This window comes from Carettochelys insculpta, chromosome 5 (genome assembly GCF_033958435.1).
Source record: "Carettochelys insculpta isolate YL-2023 chromosome 5, ASM3395843v1, whole genome shotgun sequence".
Classification (NCBI taxonomy): Eukaryota; Metazoa; Chordata; order Testudines; family Carettochelyidae; genus Carettochelys; species Carettochelys insculpta.
Window position 1 is genome coordinate 77966104 of NC_134141.1, and position 12571 is coordinate 77978674.

At 36.8% G+C, this 12571-nt stretch overlaps 1 protein-coding gene across 1 annotated transcript in view; it reads right to left on the reverse strand.

Annotated features, from left to right (window-relative positions):
• The window catches only part of RASA1 (RAS p21 protein activator 1), a 121619-nt gene that overhangs the window by 2914 nt on the left and 106134 nt on the right, over positions 1-12571 (reverse strand). Inside the window, exons 19-24 of the mRNA XM_074995363.1 lie at positions 12043-12158; positions 10707-10793; positions 8423-8490; positions 5878-5966; positions 2565-2642; positions 301-435 (exon numbers count right to left, since the gene is read on the reverse strand). Of these exons, the coding sequence (XP_074851464.1) occupies positions 301-435; positions 2565-2642; positions 5878-5966; positions 8423-8490; positions 10707-10793; positions 12043-12158 (573 nt within the window). The remainder of the gene's footprint in view (positions 1-300; positions 436-2564; positions 2643-5877; positions 5967-8422; positions 8491-10706; positions 10794-12042; positions 12159-12571) is intronic.

A 12571-nucleotide genomic window follows, 5' to 3' on the forward strand; every position in this document is an offset into this window, starting at 1 on the left:
AAGAAGCTGAAATGAAATAGTGGTTAAAAGGATAAACAACATTCACTATTTTAAATGGGCGGGGGGTCAGATTAGTAGCCTCCTATAGACACCTGAAAGGGTTTTTGGCTCTACTACAGGAAATTAACAAAACAAACAAACAAAAAATAGTATTTACCTTTAAAGCTATCTCATCTTCACAACATTTTACTGATAAGGTAGGACAGAATCATCAAATAAGTATTAAATTTGCATAGTGTTCAATAACAAAAATACATCAACTTTCTGAGATGAGGTAGGTCTGGCAAGAGTAACTCTTACCTGCATTACGCCTCTCTCATTGCTGAGTGTCCGAAGCTCATCTGAATGTGCCACACAAATCTCATGTAAGGCAGCTAGATCACGAGACAAGTCAGTTCTAGTGTGCTCTGTAGTGTCTGGAAGTTCAGGTACATTCTTTAACAAAAATTATAAAAGTGTGTTTAGAATGTTAAGTATTCTTAAAATAATACAGAAAGCTCTGTGACATGTTTCTCTATTAAACAATACTGTGCAACACATTACTTTCAATATCAGCACTTACATCATAACATTTCTCATATTAGCCTGTCTGCCAAGCCTTCTGCCCCATGTTCTGATACCAATTATTCATTCCCACTCCACCAGTGTTATTAGTTAGCTCTTAAAGATATGTGAACATAGTTAGAGTCTACTCCTACATTGCATCCCCTGTTCTTCATTGGTATAGCCAACTTCAGTGTTGCTGATCACTAATGTATCAATTTCTCTTCCAGTTGAAAGGACAAATGACCTAAGTTTGCCACCTATGCTACCTATTTGAACTGGCTTAGAAGACATTTTCTGGGTGATATTTTCATCCTCTCTCCGCCTTCCCTTGAAGCTCACATATGCATATATTTAATTTTCTGTATTTAAAAGATAGCAAGAACAATAATGAAAGAGCAAGTTAATGCATATAGAGAAGCAGGTATAGCTTTATCAGGTAATGTTAAAATCAGTTTATTCAAAGGTACATGAAAAAATTAAATTTATTTATTGAAAATAAATTTAGACATAGACAGTAGTCAAGTATTTAAAAAAAACAAAAAACCAAAAAACAGCTACTTGCCCTTTACTGTAATAAGTCTTATTAAACAGCAACCTCAGTATCCCTTGGTAACATGAAGTATTTTCCAAAGTTATTTACTTAGGCTCTGATTCACGAAAGTATCCCTATTCAGCAAAGCACTTAAGTGCAGATTTTCATGCTTTCCTGAATCAACTCTCTAAAACTGAGATTCCTGGAAAGTACATAATGCACACCTACTCTTATTATAGCATTTGTATGGTATTAAGTTACATTGTTTAAAATGAACTGTAAATCTTAGTTCTCTTTAAATCTTGAAAATCTAGAACAACACAGATTGTCTTAGGTAGCCAGGTTAAGACAAGTTTTCAGCACCTTACTAACCTAAAATTCATTTTTTTTTTTTAAAGCTAGAGCTACACTGTCTCCCTAACTCAAAATAATTTATACAATTTGCACAATGCAAATTGTGTAACTTATTTAGAACTTGATGCCATCCAAACAACACCGAAGTTTGAAATAAGGGCCTATTTTGAGGTTTCCACTACCCCTCTCATGACGAGGTGTAGTGGCAACATAATACAGAGGCTCAAAATAGCCGTGTTATTTCAAACTTGGCAAAAAGCCCCAGAGTTACAATTTTGGGATTTGGGTATCCTGAAATAGCAACAATAATGTAGACATAGCCTTAGAGTCAGATTTGCTAACCTTCATGATGAATCTATTCTACCAGAGTATTTTTTAAATATGGTTTTGCAAGATAATGCTTTTGGCAAACCTCTACAATATGGGAAAGAAAAAAGATCAGCCTGCTTCAATTCATGACTGCAGTGGTATTCTATTTTGAGTCATACATCTGTACTGCATATATTAGCATGGCACATTAAGCTAAGATCAGTGATCTGCATTTTCTCTGAATATTGAGATCTTCTGGACAGTGTGTAAGTAAGGCTGTCAAGTAACTGCAGTTAACTCATGTGAATAACTCAAAAAAGTAATCCTTATTTAAAAATTAACCACTATTAATTGATGTTTTAATTGTCTAATAAGCAATGAACACCAATTGAAATTTATTAAACATTTTGCATGTTTCTTCTACACTTTCCAGTATATTGATTTCAATTACAACAAAGAATACAAACTGTACAGTGCTCACTTTATATTTTTATTACAAATATTTGCACTATAAAAATAGTATTATTCAATTCACTTATATACAAGTACAGTAGTGCAATCTCTATCATGAAAGCACAACTTACAACTGTAGAGATTTTTGTTATGTAACTGCATTCAAAAACTAAACAATGTAAATCTTCAGCACCTAAGTCCACACAGTCCTACTTGCTCCAGCAACTGCTAAGAGCAATATGTTTGGTTACATTTATAGCAGACAGCTCCCTGAAAGTGAAAACCTTTAGGATTTGTTATTACATTATACTTTTATATGGATACATCTATATAACTTCTAATACAGATTTTAAAATTTATAAACACTTACCCCAAGTTCGTCTAAAAACATGATCATGCGATGTTTGTTACTCTTGATAAATGGATTTACCCCCTCCATGTAGGGCTCCTACAATTTAAAAAGTTTCATTAGAATAAATGCCTAGTTCTAATAAGCATGAAATAGTTTGCTCATCTTATGACTCTACAACATGATTTCAGAAAGGGTTGGGTTAATGTTCTACTCGAGTCTGAACCATGTTAAAATAACTTTAATATGCACTGCAGTTTTTGCACTCCAGATGGATTCACATACAGTTTACCACTACATGTATGCTGGCTGTGCTAACATGTTTGGAATTATTCAGTTCTGAAACATGTTTCAGAAAATACCGTCAATATACAACTGCAACAAGGAGTGTTACTAGAATATAATTTTTTACCTAGACACTATCTTTTGTCCTGTTAATAATGGTTAAATTTCAAATGACTGCTTTGTGTTAAAACAAGGGTGCATTAAAAAGGTCAAAACAGCATGAAATCATTCTTCAATAAGCCAGATCCATTACAGTGGTGTTTTGGTATTTCAGGCAGTTTGCAGCTCTGGAACTGAATCAGAACGGTCAGTTGCCGCTAACAAGAGATTGTCCCACCCGTCGAAGATTCCTCCATTATTTTAGCCACCCTAGTAGCTCAGTGAGATCTCTCTGCTGCAAATCTTAGAGAAATCCCAAACTTTCAAAATGACTAACAATTTAGCTCAGTGTGTCTAATTCTGTGTTGACTCCAGGGTTTCATCTGCCTTTAGGGAACACTATCCCTACAGTGGCATTAGTGGCTGGTGCTACTTGGGAATGAACAAGACGAGGAAACCAAAGGCAAAAAAGAAAGGTTTGTATTTCTTGCTTTATTCCCCTTCTTAAATGTCTCCCTGAGCTCATATGGCTCTTTCCAATCTACTCCAACTCTGACAGAATCACAGGATGATTTCTGTCCCATTTTTCCATATAAAGCCACTCATGGAAACACCACAACATTTCAAATAATTATCCACTTCAAATCAAAGCAACTGGTTCAACTCCCTATTCTATACCTTGGAAAATAAGAAAAACATTAGGGCTCTTTCTGAAACATTTGAGTAAGTACTCTCAGGAAGCTTAGTGTCACTTCCCTTTTTATTATTCCACAAAAAATGCTTTACTGTGGGATGACAGCTTCCCCTTCGCACCCCAAAAAATCAGTCATTACTCTTTGGTCTGACAAATACTCCCAGGATGTCTTGAGGGATCTTGTACCGTGAGCGGCTTAAAAGAAAAAGGAAATTTACTTTCAGCTCATCATGGACAATTTACCTCATCAGGACTCTGTACAGAGAGAGCCTGAAAGACACATTCGATTTCTGAAGTATTTTATATTCATGATAAACATAGACACACTGTGCCAGAGAAGTCAATCCAGAACTAATATGAAGATGAACGCGAATAAATAAAGGGTTTCATTGCAGAAGAATGAAGGCTGAAAATGGGCATTAAGGAAAGAATCACAGAAACAAAAATTAAATTCTTTTTGAAATCTGGTGGGAATACAAGACATGTATCAGGGAACCACTGTGCATGAGAAGCCTGTCCAGTAATATTTGATATCCCCTTCTAATCTTACCCTATTACATCTACTGCCAAGTGCCATTATATACTCTCCACTCTCCTTCAACTTAGAGAAACAAATTTAATTGAACTCACATACCTATTAGAGAATCACAAAAGTGACCTGCCAATGCTAACTGGAGATAATGAGTTGGCTCATGCAGGTCACTATTAAGACCAGGGAAATAGGTACCAGACAGAGTGCACAGCATTTATCAGCTGGAAGACAAGGATTCACTGAGGTCTTAGAGCACTGCTCCTTACATGTACTACAGCGTTGTTTTGATTGTGATAGTTAACATGTTTTAAACAAATGAGGGAGAACATGATCAGCCCTATTCCAGAAATTAAAATAAATGTACCCTCTCCGGGGCAGAAAAATGGTTCCTAACTCTAAGTGCATTACCCATCAAGGAGAGAGATGAACCCAAGGCTCAGATGGCAGAAGATGGATTGAGCAAAGTGGGACCTCTGTTAACAAGTCTCCTCACTCTTAAATCTGTCTATTTGACAGGCAGGCTATGAAAAGAGTGGTCAAGTAAACACTGGCTCCTTCATATGGTGACTTGGGATGCAAGATGGTGAATAACCTCTTTCATGACACTAGGCAAGGTCCTTGTCATATGGTTTTTGACATTTTCTACTCCTTCCTAGTATTACACCAAAGACAGGAAGGAGAAAGCAGAAGTGATATTCTTTTAGCCAATGCCATTTATTGGCAGAACTCTTCCTGGACTTAGTGTCCAGGGGGAGATGGACAATATATAACCTATTTTGGATGTCCACATTTAAATGGTGATCCCACTTCCCAAACATGAGGCATATTATTGCGAAAATCCCATTGTGATGGATGTGTAGACTTTAGCCCATTGAAGAATGGGAAGATTTCTGTTCTCACCTGAAAAATTCCTTTCTTTTAGCAATTAAGTCCAAAGATCCAGTCTGCCCTGGAAAAATATTGATATCTAGAGCAGTCATAGAACTTATGGTATGAAAATGTAAGTTTTATATTAGGTAAAATTTCTCACATTCTGTAGCAGAAGCTGCCATATCTTTTCCTCAAACTATAGTCAACATAAATCTGTAATTTACGAAAGCAGAGTGAATTATCCTAGCTGTGGAAATCGTCTCCAGTGAATGGAAATTCAGCAGGCAGAGAGCATTCCACTGTAGGCAGTGACTGACAAGATTGTTCCTGCCCTCTCCACCCCCAGCTACACACAGGATCAAGGACAACTATGATGGATCCATAGACCTTAACATAATTAAGAAAGAAAATATTCACAGAAGAGAAACCAAAATAACCAAGCAAAAGATGAATATATGGGGCTTACAGGAAATGCTCCACTTCAGATTTGAACATACCAAGATCCCAGGAGCCTTGCAGTCTCTCTACCTACCTAATTCATAGTAAGCACTTCTGGCATTTCACTATGAAATCAAAGGTTCTTTTAAAAAATTTAGCACCTCCAGAAAGAGAGGAATTGATCTGTGTTTGAAATCATCTCAATGGAAGCTTTTGCCTTCTTTTAGGAACAAAGTTCTTGTGCATCTAAAACATTTTACAATGAGGGTTAAGCTTTCAATCAGGGGTTAGGCTGAACACTATGTGGACCAAACTAACCTAATCATTTAACTAAACCTCACTAAATGGATAACCATTGATTTGGTAAGTTGTTTGATCTTTGTCATATAGGGATAGTTTAAATATACATAATTTACCTTAGCTCCAAACTCAACCAAATTTGCTAAATTCTGCACAGACTTGGCGACCAGCGTCAGTGTTCTTGCAGCAGTGGAAGAAGGAGAATCTGAGAGAAATACAAGTCATAGGTGATTTCAGTTGAAACAATTAAAATCTTCTATGGTTATTCATGTCAAAATATTGATTTTCTATCTAATACTCAAAGGCTACATTTACACTACAGTAATCTGCCAATAGAAGTTACTGTTGGAAACCTCTGTCAACAGCTCATGTTCACACACAAAAGTAGATCATAAGAGCAATCCACTCTGTCAACAGAGACCACCCGGCCACTTTCACGACAGAAGGGCCAATCAGAAGCTCAGCAAACAGGGCCTCCAAGGGAACTGAAAGCCATCTGTCAACAAAAGGGTCTCCAGATCACCTACACGGCCTTTTTTTTTTTTCTTTAAATAGGAAACTGTCAACAAGAATGTTATTTCTTAATGCAGAGAGGCACAACGCTGCCAGCAAACATGCCTGGTTTTGTTGACAGTCTGGTCAACAAAGCACATTTTACACGAAGACACTCTGTGGGTTATTCTGACACAAGCGTGGTTTTGTTGGAAAAACCTTCTCCTGTAGACATAGCCAAAGAGTGACCGCAATATTACAACCAAACAAAATTGCAAGTGGGGAGGAGGAGGAAACCTCACACCATTGGTAAAGTTGATTTGAAAAAACCTTCATTAAATTAATGAAAGAAAATTTAAGGTGACATTTTCACACCACACTTTCCAAAGCAGTGGATAGGGGTTCTTTTTTTTCCCCCCTTAATGAGAGAGAAGAGAAGCCTCACCATCCTTAAATCCACTCCTCCAATATTCAAATGAAATAGTGGTTTCTGAAAAGGCTGATAGAAATGGCCATTAAGCCTTTGTGTATTTAGTAAAAAACAAAGAACTTGCATAGAAATTGGAAGTTTTCTTTATAGCACAACAGTGCTTCATGATCAAACTAATGAATGTTTTTCAATTCAAAAATATATCTATAGAGAATGACAACACTGGAGATCTTCCCTTATTTTGTATTTCCAGATACAAGTGATCCTGCATAACCATGGAAATCTGGCCACTAATTTGTATTTTAAATTAAAAATTACTAACCAGGCACGTTTCCTTTTTACGAAAAAAGGAACACAAGCTAGACATTATATGCCAACTTAAGTTTTCATCTGTAAATCTGTAAACATAGACATGTTAGTTAAATAGCAAGAATTCATGTGCTGAAGATATATTTCAAGCAGCTAAGATTTTTTTGTGCCCTTCTATCGTCAGAAATGGGAGCCGGTGAAAATGTTAGTTTCAGGAGATGTTAATAAGCAGAGAGCCAGCTATGCTATAATTAAGGCTGAGTATCACTTAATTTAAAACCTAAAGGTTCCAAAATACAAACACTGTATTTCAAAGTAATTTTCCGTCCAAATTTGGCGTCAGCTGAACAAGGGATTTCTGAGATATTGCCCCCTAAAATACCAGTATTTTAAAATAAAATTCTTGTAGCTTTCTTTGGAGCCATACTTAATCCCCAGGTACATAATCATCCCATAGCTGATTTCAGTCACTTCGCCTATTTCTCAGCTCGTGCACAGTCTCACTGCCCCTTCACTAGGCAAGTACTGACAGCTATTAACCTACAGTTCAGTACATTAGGTTGGGACAAAAAAAAGCATGTCAAGCTAGAGACTGAAAAGTGAATGTTCAACAAAACCAGGGTGCTATTAAAGCAAAAGGGTTTCCAGGCAGTGTGTTATCATTATAACTAAGTGGCTCACACAAATCTGCTGTAGCCCCTGCACCTGAACAGTACCTATTCACTGAGTTAGAACCTGTATTTGGCACAAGCATCTTGCACACATTCCTTGCTCTCTCCCTGGATTCTGTTCTATTCCAAAGAATGTAAAGTTCTACTCTGTGAGCTGTTGGTTGACTGAGGTATCACTCAAAGACGGCAGAGTTAAGAGTGCCCCTGGGGGTGGCATGTGCCATAAATTCTGTATTTCCTGGCTTTTAGGGGTTAAGTCAAGTCACTCTGCACAATTTGGAAGGGAATGAAGTACCACTGGGCAACATTGTGTTTTAGAGCATTAAATTATACAACAAAATGAAAATGCTATCTGAGGGCAAAATAGAAATTTTAAGCAATTTGTGAATGTTACTGGACCAATCATGTTCAGACTGGACAATGTTTCATTAAGACAAAGTAACATATTTCACTGGGTCTCAAAATGAGACTGCGGTTAAGTTAGAAACATGGGCTTTAGCTAACTCTTCAGCTGATGCCTGTATGCTAGAAATTTAGCAATGAGAATGATAATAAAAAGACCAATCCAGACACTGAAAATATTTTTGGAGTGTTCAAAGCCATGTAGCAAAATGAAACATTAAAAATGTAATTCAGCAAGAATGCAGAGTAGTCTGGATTTGGCAGATAGAGTGAGCAAAGGTAATTACATATTACGGTAATCCAGCTGAACTACTATACCAATATACTATGCATTCAAAGTCTGATGTGCATAGTCACCTGAGATGATATTGAACATCCTTGGGTTCAGGATGGCAGGACAAATCAATCGGAGAAAAACAAAACCACTGAAAAGGAAAAAAAAGTTTCATTCAATAATTAATTTTTTGTATTTAGTGTAATGAATATTCATTTAGACTTCAAAGTGGAACAGAAACAGAAATCTCTTGGAAACAGTTTAACTAGTCATCTTAGATGCTATGAATATGTTTACTAATTAATAACATCTTGCTATTATACACCTGCAGTGACGACTGCTTTTGCCCTGGGCCATGTCTATGTCCTTGTGCATGGATTTTTGAGCTCTTAATGCTTGTTTTTGGGAAGGCACATGACAAAGACACAGCACCTGCAAAAGCTCAACATGGCCATTAACCATGAAAGCCTGGCTTTGCAGTCCAAAGCGGAGTATTTCAGCTCAGTATTGGTCAGCACAGTAATCTAGTAAATCAATATTGCCACTGAATGCACTGTTCCCTTTAAGTGAGTACTTGGGCAGCTACCCAGGATAGATTCAGGTGCTGCCCAGCTGATCAAAAGAGCATCCACAAGTGCCCAAAGCTGGCAGCATGTGTTTTTAATGGTGGTGCACATCATTCAAATTCAAAACTATAGTGCTTTCTCCTCAAGTCTGCCATCTTGATCAGTTACCTCAAAGCACAATATAGATGATAATGTGTCTGTGCACAGAGGGTAGGTCTACACAGCAAAGTTATTTCAAAATAACAGCTGTTATTTCAGAATAACTACCCTAGCGTCTATACAACACAACCACTATTTCAAAATACCTCTGAAAAAGCAGTTGGCTTATTTTGAAATAGGTAAACCTCATTCTACAGGGAATAGTGCCTATTTCGAAATACCTATTTCAATATAGGGGCTCTGTAGACAGGGAATAAAGCCTGTTTTGAAATAATCCATAGTGCGTCCAATGGGTCTATTTCAAAATAGAGCATCTACACACATAGGCCGTGTCTACACTAGCTCAAAGCTTCAAAATGGCCATGCAACTGGCCATTTCGAAGTTTACTAATGAAGCTGTTAGGAATAAGGGGATTTTGAAGTTGCCTGGATCCTTCGAAAAGGAGCCCCATCTGGACAAGCTGCGCGGCAGCGAGTCGCATCAATTTCGAAGTGCTGTGGCTGCCGGCATTCTAATGAGGCACTGAATACGTATTTCAATGCTTCATTAGTAAACTTCGAAATGGCCAGTTGCATGGCTATTTTGAAGTTTTTGGGCTAGTGTAGACGTAGCCATAGAGCCTAAGTAGTATTTCAAAATGCATTTTTGTGCGTAGCAGCATTGAAATGAAATAAGCTATTTCATTTTAGCTTGCTTTGGAATAAGGCTGCTGTGTAGACATACACAGAGAAATGAAAACATCTGCACAAAACTATATCTGTGTCTGTTTTAATCCATAGAGACAGGGGATTTTTATACATCTTGATAAACCCTTACCTGTCAGTTTAGAAAATGCTTTGTAAGACATAAGCAAGAACAAGAACGTAATGAGTCTGAGTGTTTGATTAAGAAACTAGCTTTTGTATTTTACAATCACAAGCAGGACAGTCTTAAATAGATTGCTACACAGCCAACTGAGGGGTAATAAATTACTTTTTGACATCCAGAAACATTAACACAATAGAATGATATTGTTCCAAAGGCATACTGTCTCATGTTTCTTTTCAGAGACAGTTTGAGGATATTTTCTTATGTAAATACATGAAAAGGAAAGCAACACAGCAATTTGAATTTACTTGCATTAAAGTTCAACACTCAAGGCGATTATTTGCGTTTTGTCTACACCATTTTAAAACATTGCTTCAGTGACTTTATCTAGAATCAGACCCTCAACCTTAGATTATGCATTGTTCTTAGAGATTACAAAGGACTCGCATAATGTTATGCATTACAAATGCTGAACTAAAACCCTGCAAATTTATGGACATCTGGTGTGCATCGAGGGATACAGAGGAGGACATCTGCATTACATTTTTGTGGCTACATATGTGGCTGCATTTACAAATTTTGTATCTAGAACTCTTCACATTTGTAGATACCTGCTTTATATTCACAAGTACTCATATCCGCGGACGTGACTGTGGATATCTACGGACCACTTTTGCAGATGCAAATGTGGACACAAATTTTGCGGGGCAAGTGTGAAATTACCAGACATCTGAAGCCAAACTGACTAACGTGCTAACAATGTGTCATTTCAATATAGGACCTCTGAACTTTTATAACATGCAAACAAATGAAATTAAATGAAAGTCAAGTTACCTAACAACTCTGGTTCTCATTGTAGTATTGGTTGGCCACTTGTGTTGGACGGACTTCTGCAAACACCCATAAATATATCTCAATGTCCTGTCAAAATAGTAGTGTTAGCAGCCTTGACATGTTAAGCATTTCTAATATCTATTATGATAATATGTGGTAGTAACTCTGTACTTGCAATAATCATGTCAGCAACATAAGGTTAAATCTGTGTACGTTTTGCACGAGTATTTTATCAGCATTTGTATCATGGCTTTAAAACAGGGCTTCCTTTTGTCAAAGGACAAATGGGATTGATTAAAGACCAGTTTTTTAAAATTCTCATTTGTCTTTCCTGTCCATTAAAAATAATTATATGAAAGGTTTAATTTGGTGAATGGAACTTCCATGTAAATTCAATGGGACATACAGATGTGCTTAAAAGTAATCATCTAAATCAGGAGTTTCAGGTAAATACTACCAATGAGTTGCATGCATATTAGAGAATTATAGCTCCTTGGAAGAAAGACGTAATACAAGATAGCAGCTGAAACCATCCTAACACAAAAAAATCTCAGTGGTACTTGACGATTGATCAAGACAGGACCCTGCTTATGATTTATTAATAATTAATGATTCAATAAACTAGAACTGATTACAGAAGATAAAAAGCACATAATGCTGACAATTTTACATACGCTGATTTACAGTTACACCATGGAGTAAGTACTGGATTTTATTTTGTTTTTAATGGAACTTGCATTATATGACTATCTCAGTTCTAAAGTAGTGGAGTCAAAAAGCCAAAGCCATACCTCTCATTTTTACTTTCAGCACGAGTGAACAGCAGAGGTGTTTTCATATGAAAAGTGTCATCTGACCACAAACAAATAGTTTTTCCATGTACCATAATGTCCCTTATTTCCAGGGGGAAGTGCTGGTAAAATGGTTGTGTTTAATTTAGCCATTTTATAATTGGTCCCTAGTTTTTCACTTCTCTTTCTGCCCATAGCCTGAGAATCCCTGTGTCCATGATAGGAGCACAGAATTTTGCCATTTTTATCCCTCCCCAGTCCTAAAGTTACCAACCTTTAATAGCTAATCCATGCACAAGAAGGCAGGAAGCACATGTGCTGCAAATACAATTCAACCCTTGGCATACATTGTTTTCTTTTCTGTCATGCAGTGGCAATTTGGTATGCGTTTAGGAACAGCCCTTGAAACTGAGGAAATTAATTTTACAATAATGGACGAGCAGAAGGCATGCTGCTACATCAATTTTTGTAAGAAACAACCCTTGTTATGCAAAATGGAATTCTGACTGAATTTGAAAAGCTATTTATACAAAGCACTAACTTACGGAGGCAATATTTCTGCAGCCATAAATATTTTCTCCACCAGTTCTGAAAGTATGCTCAGCAGATGTGTTAAGTTAGTGTTCACATCTTCATTTTTTTCCAGCTTTGAAGGATTTAGCTACAAAAAAAAGAAAACCCAGCAGGTTAAGTGAAGTTTCATTTCCAAAAATATCAACAAACAGATTTAGGCACCTACAAGGGTCATTGAACATTAAGATTTAAGGTATGATGGTAAAACACTGTTCTGATGTGCCTATGGCTCAGGGCTATGGGGCCTCTTGGGACTTATGTTTCAATCCTGGCAGGCAAACAAAAATGTGAAGGGGCATACTTGAGTTCTTCTAAAAATATCCATTAATATCCATTTTTAATCAGAAAATTTATTTTAATTCCTTGCTCACTCATCTCTCTAGATTTAGGTCATTACATCAAAAGGGGACATCAGTGACATCAGTTTAACTGATAAGTAAAAAGACCGATAATTCATCCAATGAAGTTTTAAATTAAAAATTACTTTAAAAATTGACCCGA